The sequence below is a fragment of the Micromesistius poutassou genome (genome assembly GCF_964030765.1).
Source record: "Micromesistius poutassou genome assembly, chromosome: 16".
Classification (NCBI taxonomy): Eukaryota; Metazoa; Chordata; class Actinopteri; order Gadiformes; family Gadidae; genus Micromesistius; species Micromesistius poutassou.
The window spans coordinates 10423009-10431698 of record NC_140286.1 but is presented as its reverse complement, the minus strand read 5'-3'; the positions used below and the strand labels follow the sequence as shown (position 1 = coordinate 10431698).

Sequence of the window (8690 nt, the reverse complement as noted above, 5' to 3'; positions counted from 1 at the left end):
TTAAAAGTTATGAACAACAAATTATTGAGTTTACAGTTACATTGCTACACATGGAAGATGACTTGTTTGTGTTCTGTCTTTTTGTTGTTGTTTTGTCTGTTTGTGTGGGTGCCTCAGGAGGATTCCAGAGAACCCCGACCGTGTGGAAATCACCGGGAGCTCAGTATTTGATATTATGGGCGACCAACAAGTGAGTATGAAAAGTGACTTTCTTCATTCTGAGCACACATGCTGTCTAAACGGTTCAGGACGGTAATGCATGGCATCCCTTTGCTTTCTTTCAGGATGCACAACGTGGAAGTGAATCAGACATTTGCTTCTTCAACAATTTGTATGAGCAGTCCCCAAAAGATACCACCCTGTGAGCACAGATGCATAAATAGATAATATATTACTGTTAAGTGATTCCTTAGTTAATAATAAATGCAATTTGTTTTAAGCATACTGGTTTACATTGTGTTTCTGTAGCTGTTTCTCTTTTACATATCTCTACATCTAACAGGGTGAGTCTAGTAAGTTTAAAAAAGAGAGATAGATCGATCGTGGCAAAATGTTTAAATGTTAAATGTTTTTGAAGCGTAATTGCAATAAATAGCCTACACTAAAAGACAGGCAAAATATTCTCCAAGGCTACTACAATTCTCAACATGCATACAATAAGTGACTCAAACATGTATTGTATGTGGGGGCACATAATTACTTTGGAGTGTTATTGTTGCTGGTATGGTACGTTGCAAATAGAGGCGCGGCATCACATATATTCGCCAACATAATACAACGACGTCATGCCTTGATGAGTTTACATTGAGGGGTCTGCAATGTCATGTGACATTTATATGTGTTTATCATGTCATCGCACCACAACTTGAATCGTGTGATATTGTTTAACAATAAATATCATAGAACGCACAAACAAAGAACACTCGCATTCCAACGCACACTAAATAATTAACAGGAGGAGAACCGAGTGGAATATTCCAGGGTTGTGTCGCTCCGGCGGGGAGCTGACCTGTGATTGGTCAGTATCTTCAAACAGAGGAAGTGAAGTGATAAATACCTGCTGGACATCGCACCGCTCCGCAGCTCGTTCATTGACGAGTGCTGACTGGTTCATTTCATATAACTAATTATCTGATAAGGTGAGATGTTATTTTATTGATTCATTGCGGCTGTGTCATATTTTGTGATGGTTTAAAGGGTTTGCTTTGGGAGAATAAAACAGTATGGGTTCCTCTGCGCTATCCCAACCAGGGCAAGGTTGCTGACTGATAAATACCTCGCTAAAGCAAACAAGGGAGCATGCTAGGACACTAGTATGAACAGTGATGGATTCCTATACATGATGTAAAGTTGATATCATGTATGTTTAGGGTTTACATTGTGAAACCTCAATATACATGGCGATGTCTGCTCTATCTGGATTGAAAACATAGCGCACTGCCTTGTCATAGAGGGTTTATAATCATGTGGATTTGCGGAATGCAGTTGTTCCAGGGTTTCTTCTGCGTATGTGTAGCCTATATTTAATGTATATGATACCCCGTATTCTGTACTGTACAGCAATATTATGTTAAATGCAAGTAATGATGGTGTTTACAGCCAACCATCCACCAGCCACCATGTCGAGCAAAAGGGCCAAGGGGAAGAACACCAAGAAGCGGCCCCAGCGCGCCACCTCCAACGTGTTCGCAATGTTCGACCAGTCGCAGATTCAGGAGTTCAAAGAGGCCTTTAACATGATCGACCAGAATCGTGATGGTTTCATTGACAAAGAGGATTTGCACGACATGTTGGCCTCATTAGGTATATTTTGATTGTCACTGTAGTAGGCCTAACATTGGATTTGTATATAACTGATTTAGGCTGAATCTGTTACCCTTTTCTATTGTAATATTGCATATAAGGCATACACAACACGATATTGCATCACAATGTTTCCAATGTCAGCAGCTATAATGGACATTCCAATACACCTACAATTACATGTTAGAAATACATAATGAAAGAGGATCATTATAATATTTTCCTAAAATGTTAATGTTGTCTAAAATGTTAACAGTTCTGTCTATAGGCAACCTCTTTCTCTTTCCTGTTTGAGATGACTAAACAACTGTAAAAATCATTCAGACTCATCACATCATACAACCGATCCACTACCAATCATAATCCTGCTTGATCAACTTAATTTCCCCAAAGGTAAGAACCCAACGGAGGACTACCTGGAGACCATGATGAACGAGGCGCCCGGCCCCATCAACTTCACCATGTTCCTCACCATGTTCGGAGAGAAGCTGAACGGCACCGACCCGGAGGACGTCATCCGCAACGCCTTTGCCTGCTTCGATGAGGAGGCCACAGGTAGGCCCACGGAGAGACGGACGGACAGACTTAGTGTTGTCCTGTTGAGCCCTGTTCGCTTGGTTTGGGGTTCTTGGATTCAGACACATCATGTGGTCGAAGGCGCATGGCACAGCGTGATTAGAGGTTGTCTCTTTCTCTTCAAGTATTCCCAGTATTTACATATTTCATATTTCTCCTATATTTAATCATATTCTTATGTAGATATAATTTAAGTTAGGGGGTTGAAAGAATGTAATTTAAAAACAAAATCTGTGTTCTTTAAATTTAAGTGTGAAGTTGCTTAGACATTATTGTACATGAATTGAGTTCTAAAAGTGTAATAATCCCGCCCCGTTTACCACCAGATACAGAGAAGGAAACTACTTCTGACCATGCGCACTGAATACCAAGGCCACTGTTATTTAACCTAGTTGGAATAAATGTGCAGATTGAGGTTACCTGGGATTCTGATTAGTAATAGGTCTCGAAATGTTATACTATACATGACTCAAATACAATCAAAAGTAAATATAGTTTATGCAAGCCGTTCATTACATAAACCTGCTGAACGTACCCCAGCTCAATGAATCCTCCCCCCCTCAGGCATCATCCACGAGGACTCCCTGAGGGAGCTGCTCACCACCATGGGGGACCGCTTCACAGACGAGGACGTGGACGAGCTCTTCAGGGAGGCCCCCATCGACAATAAGGGCAACTTCAACTACGTGGCTTTCACACGCATCCTGAAGCACGGGGCAAAGGATAAGGACGACTGAGGTCGCCCACGCTCGCCATCACTACAAGACTGTTGGATTTCACAATTTTCAGCGTATTTATTTGGTCCACGTTTTACTTGACGGAGGAGAGCTTCCAGCACGCATCACTGTGGTTCGTTTCACTAATATGCCTGTGTAGACCTAATATAGACACACACAATCATAGTTCATATGCACCTCTATGATACAACACTATGGGTCTGGTATATTGATTCTAGCTTTAGGAGGGAGGTATTGGCCCATCGTCTGGAAATAAACACGAATAAAATGACTGTGTTATTATTTTTGCATTTTTTATAAAACTTAAGATTAAATTGTATTTTCATTCTTTAATGATAAATCTACAATGCATTTATATTAACTTTAAATGGTCATCTTATGTATTCAAAGCAAGCATTAAGGTGTAACTATCGCACTATGCTTTTTTCTAATATAAGAATAGCTTCATATGCATGTTGTGAAAAAATTCCAGCTGCTTAATATTATTTTATGTAAATGGTCCAGGATTTCTATTCTTTATTCGTCCAATTCTGAAAAATGACATAGTTGAAGTCGCATACAATGATTGTTTCACAACACGTGTATCACTCTCCTGTATTAGAAAACAGCAGTGTGACGATTCCCCTCTAAGCCTTTAATGATCTTGTGAACTACTTCCAGGGTCGATGAGGTCATGAGAATCACGCAACCTGCAGTGACAGGGAGTATGTCTTCGACCACAACACACAAGGACAAAGGGCCAGATAACACAAACCATATTTTATTGAAATTGAATACACCTTGTGTGAGTCACCATAAAATCAAACGCTATATAGAAAGATGTATGTAAAACATGAAATTATCATTATAAGGACCTTTTCATCACAAAATTCATTGGATTAAATAAAAGTCTTCTTGCTGCCACAAAAATATCCATTTATGCCCATTTTAAGTGCAATGAGGGGGGGAAATAAAAATGTTTTTCAAGATATGTTTTACAAGAGCAGGGAACAGGTGTAAATGCAGGGTAATGACACACGGTGGACAGATATATCACTGTCATCAACATTTCACAAGAAGCTTAAGGTTTTTTGTTTTTTCTTTCTTTTGAATGCCTTTAATGATACATGAACATTCGTGTAGCCATGATGAAAACCAGAGACCAACTGGCTTCCATTTTGTTTAAGGTTGGGAGAGACCCGCAAATGACCAGACAGGATCATCGCTGTAGTCAATAAATACACAAGTAACAGCTCCACAACTGAAGCTTTCAGTGCAGTTATTATATCCGTTTGCTCACAGAGCAATGTATATACGACTGTTGGCCACTGGCAGAGCAGGGGGGCAGGGGGATCCTACAAGATAGAGGGGAGGTCTTAGTCTGCCAGTGCCATGTTTTTGGACTGGATCTTCGCTAGATGATCTGATATACCAGCTTCGACTTTGTCACACTGGGCCAGGAAATCCTAAAAAATAATTAAAAGGAGGGTTACGCTTACTGATGTGTTCATGCAGTGTGCAGCATTAGAGTTTGAATCATGTGGCAACAACAACAATAGGAATAGCCATGAATAGTAGTACAAAATAACAAATGACTATGAAACTGGGGAAATAAGAGTTAGTGTATTAACAACCTACATAAGGTCGTGGAGGTCGATATTAGGGAAACTTGCTGACAATCCAGCGACTGGAAATAGAACACTCCGCAAGGTAATTTGATTGGGTGGATGCTATTACTGTTTTGTTGCTGACAGTGTGTGCAGTAATTGCCTGAGCCTTTAGTTACCGAATGAAAAGTCTGATGGGGATGGGGATGGGAAATATAAATATAAAAATATAGAAATAAAAATATAGAAAACGTACCTGAACTGTTTTCACAAGTCCCTTTTTCTTCATCCGACAGTCATTAAAGTTTTCTGGTAAGCTCTGTTGAGGAAACAAATAACATAATTGATATTTATCGAGGTAATTACATGATATCACATTCCCCTGGATAAGCTGTGAGATGGTTTGAACATGGGGGAGTGGCAGAACGTACCAGTGAATCTATCTGTTCCAGAATCTTCATAAACTGCTCTGACGCGACCTTGACTCTGTGGTCCAGTTTGCTCAGCGCCTCCGCTTGCAGATCCTTGGCGAGAAAGCCCTGCAGAAGCAACATGCCATGCCCTCTCAGTTAGGTGGACATAAACAAACATCCAGTCTGGTGACATCCATGTGAAATGTAAAGAAAAAATTGAAAGACTGTACACAATACATGCTTACGTTCTTGAGACCGGTTAGTTCTCCGTCTACTTTTTCAAGCTTTTTGGCCGCCTGGTCCACAGATTTCTCTATGTCTTTTAGCTTCTTGAGTTCCGCTTCCTCCTCTGGACTATTCTGTTTAGGAAACCAAAGTCAGTTAACATATGGAAGCTCACTTCTTTTCTGTATATTGAGTAATACTTTAGGGACAAACATGCCTTACCCTCTTCCCAATCATCATAAGCTTGCAGCCTTGTTTCACTCCAAAGCTGGAGAGATTCTCTTCCATGTCTTTTAATGATTTCCCTGTAACACCGCAGTAAATGTTTAGAAAGAGAAATTGGGCAAGTTTAACATTGTTTTTACCTTGCTTTGCATGAGCTACAGTCTACCTTTGAAGATAATTTTCTGTGAAGGGGCAGGAACTCCAGTCGCTTGAGCAAGGGCATCTGACAAGTCTTTAACCGTAGCTTCACTTCCATCCTGTCCCGTCACTGTGATGCTATGTTTTGTAGAGCCTAGGTTGAATAACAAAGAAACAAATATGATATCCTTATGAACTACAAGTGTCCCCACACAGGTTTCGACACAATTGTACCTGAGCATTTGTGCAAGCATTTCTATTTGGACATTAATTCAACAATATCCATTTAGGAGACACACTAATATAACAGTCAACGTTGGGAAAGAACAATGAAAACCTCGTGGACATTAGTGAATAAACAAGCACAATACCACGTGTACACAATAGTACATCCTACATGTAAAATCAAACATGAAAGGTATGTTCACGCCATGACTATAATGTCAAATAATAATATATTAATACAGGATGCAGGCAATGAGTTGAAGACTGAATGAATGAATGAACCGATCACGGGTCGATGCCACATCGAGCCGGGTGACCGCAACATGGTTCATAGTACATTGGTCAGTACCACACTATTCTTATTTAAACCAGCTCGTTTCATGCCCCTTCCCTTTTCATTTCACTACTTTGGTCACCGTTCTAATTGGGATTTGAATCACTTGTTGAAGTGTGTTATTGAAGGCAACACACAGGCAACATTGCGGTGGCTAGCAGGCGTAGATTATAGGTCGGGCCAATAATTTCGCATTCGTGTGCATTCGAGATAGACAGTCGCCTGGTTATTATAATGAAGAACAAAGTCATGAATTACCGTAGGCAACTGTCACTGTTACCGTCTGTTCTGCCATTTCTTTTTCGCACTCCTGCTATTATTTGTTTACTTGCTGAAAAAACTACTTCCTGGACACAGAGGAAACGGTCCCACATGCTTTAATGTACAGTCCATGCGCCGCACATGCACACATGTACGTTAGTTCCTGACCTGGACAGCAAATTACCTTGGATCCATCGTATATAAAGCATTTATAAAACAATACATGCCACAAATAAAAATACTTATTTTTTTACGTGAGATATTATTATTATTTGGTGAGTAAAATATCATATTATTGGCTTTTTACCCAAAGCACATGCAGATAAATGCCATTTTAGAATCCCACTCAATGATGTTTGAGGGTGAGGGCATTAGGATTCCAACTCAGACCCCAGATAGGGCCGAGGCCCCTCTTGTGCATTGACAATTTGCAGAGATGTATAGTAACGAAGTAGAACTACTTCACTACTGTACTTACATACTAAAATGCTGTACTTTACTGGAGTGAAAATACCAGAGACTTCAGAGAACCCAACGCAGTCTAGTCTTTTCACCAAATGGGAGCTTTATGCAAGCTTGCGTTATTGTGTTGCGTGTTATGCGCCATAACACCAACAGCAGAACGGTTATCCAAATAACAAAGAACACTTGCGTTACAGTGTGTGTATTCACACACACACACACACACACACACACACGCACACACACACACACACACACACACACACACACACACACACACACACACACACACACACACACACACACATGTGGCGCTCGCACGGTCCTAGCTCATTGTCTCATTGGCAGGCCAAATTCTCTGGGCGGGCCAAGCAGAGAAAGGGGAGGTAACTTGGCCCCATATGACGTCATATGGGGCCAGATCCCAAATCTGCGGGTTTGAGCGTTTTTCAAAGGCGGAGCAAGATACCTACTGCGCATTTTACACCTAACCCAATTTTTAGCTACTGGGGGACCATAGGCAGGCTAGGGGAACTCATAGAAAACCTCATAAAGTGAAAATTTCATGCCATGGGACCTTTAAATGGCTTATTAATTCATAAGGATCCTTTTAGGTATAGGCCTATTTGATTGTTGTTTCTGCTGATCAGGTGCACCAACCCATTGCAGCAGCAAATTTGATGATGGAGGTGTGATTGCTGCTCTGCAGGGGGTTCATCACATAGCCCTGGGAAGCACTTGTGCTGAGGGGATAGTGGATGTCACATTTCCTACTCTGGCCACCTGTGATGGGTTGGTTGGGAAGCTGGTTATCCAATTGTATAGTGAGGTGTTGATTCCCAGAGCCTTGTTCTTTGTGATTAGAGTGAGGAGCCAACGTCATTCATATCCCTGTTGTGTGAGGTCATTGCATACTGTCCATAGGGAAAATAATGGGAAAATTAGGATAAAAAACATGGATAAAATTATGGCCAGAGAAATAAAGCTGACCAAATGGGGCACAGAAACGGAAGGTTCTTTACCACATTAAGTCAGCTTTACAAATTTTCTCATTATTTTTCCCATGGGCAGCACCAGATAAGCTTGAACAACGGGGATTATGGATCAGTATACACCGGAATGGTCCTTCAACAACAAAGCTAAAATGACAGACAACTTCATATCGGACATGACAATCCAATTTGAGATGTAGAGAGGATGTCTGGCTCCCTACAAGACACACAGTGTGTGATGTGAGTTTGAATTGAAAATCATATTTCTTTATGTCCTCAAACAGGAAACTGATCCAGATGACATGGCTGCCAAGGGAGTCACTGTGGGAATTCTGTATGTCCTTGAGGACTGTGTGGCTGAAGCCTCATCCCCCAAGATCCAAAACATTGCACTTATCTTAGAGGAATCCATAGTAGTAAAGGACCTTCCGGATACTCCCACTGCCTTGGCCTACCTTCTCGGCCTCCTTTATGCACTCAATATTTCCTATCCGGAGGACCTTAAGTATAACTGTAAATGGCCATAACTGTAAATGCACACCAGTCAACCACCAGCAAGTCCCAGAGACAGTCTCTTACCATTAAAGACATTAAATTAAAATATAGGCTAGCCTACTATACATGACGTAGACCGACTCATTTCACAGATTCCTGTGAGACCAGGTTGCCTTAATTACATCGGTTGCATTTGTCAGGTGAAAACTAAATGTCAA

The 8690-nt window shown here is 41.0% G+C and overlaps 2 protein-coding genes across 2 annotated transcripts; one reads left to right on the top strand and one right to left on the bottom strand.

Moving 5' to 3' along the window:
- Positions 1-1050: 1050 nt before the first annotated feature.
- Positions 1051-3264, top strand: myl12.2 (myosin, light chain 12-2). Its single transcript, XM_084480545.1, has 4 exons — positions 1051-1139; positions 1600-1803; positions 2197-2358; positions 2944-3264. The coding sequence occupies exons 2-4, from the start codon at positions 1620-1622 to the stop codon at positions 3114-3116; spliced, it is 519 nt and encodes a 172-aa protein (XP_084336671.1). The 5' UTR covers positions 1051-1139; positions 1600-1619; the 3' UTR covers positions 3117-3264.
- Positions 3265-3869: 605 nt separating this feature from the next.
- On the bottom strand, positions 3870-6603 carry bag1 (BCL2 associated athanogene 1). The gene is made up of 7 exons (XM_084480687.1): positions 6521-6603; positions 5732-5857; positions 5563-5645; positions 5361-5474; positions 5134-5241; positions 4959-5021; positions 3870-4561 (listed from the first exon to the last, which is right to left on the bottom strand). Exons 1-7 carry the CDS (start codon positions 6555-6557, stop codon positions 4472-4474), a joined length of 621 nt encoding a protein of 206 aa, XP_084336813.1. The 5' UTR covers positions 6558-6603; the 3' UTR covers positions 3870-4471.
- Between the last annotated feature and the right edge of the window lie 2087 nt (positions 6604-8690).

What these genes read in the sequence shown, in the direction of transcription:
- myl12.2 (XM_084480545.1), top strand. Translation starts at nt 1,620, where the DNA reads ATGTCGAGCAAAAGGGCCAAGGGGAAGAACACCAAGAAGCGGCCCCAG. An exon ending in CGACATGTTGGCCTCATTAG is followed by an intron (nt 1,804 to 2,196) that starts GTATATTTTGAT and finishes ATTTCCCCAAAG; the next exon opens with GTAAGAACCCAACGGAGGAC. An exon ending in CTTCGATGAGGAGGCCACAG is followed by an intron (nt 2,359 to 2,943) that starts GTAGGCCCACGG and finishes TCCCCCCCTCAG; the next exon opens with GCATCATCCACGAGGACTCC.
- bag1 (XM_084480687.1), bottom strand. Translation starts at nt 6,557, where the DNA reads ATGGCAGAACAGACGGTAACAGTGACAGTTGCCTACG. An exon ending in AACAGTGACAGTTGCCTACG is followed by an intron (nt 5,858 to 6,520) that starts GTAATTCATGAC and finishes TATTCAACCTAG; the next exon opens with GCTCTACAAAACATAGCATC. An exon ending in TTATGATGATTGGGAAGAGG is followed by an intron (nt 5,475 to 5,562) that starts GTAAGGCATGTT and finishes TTTCCTAAACAG; the next exon opens with AATAGTCCAGAGGAGGAAGC.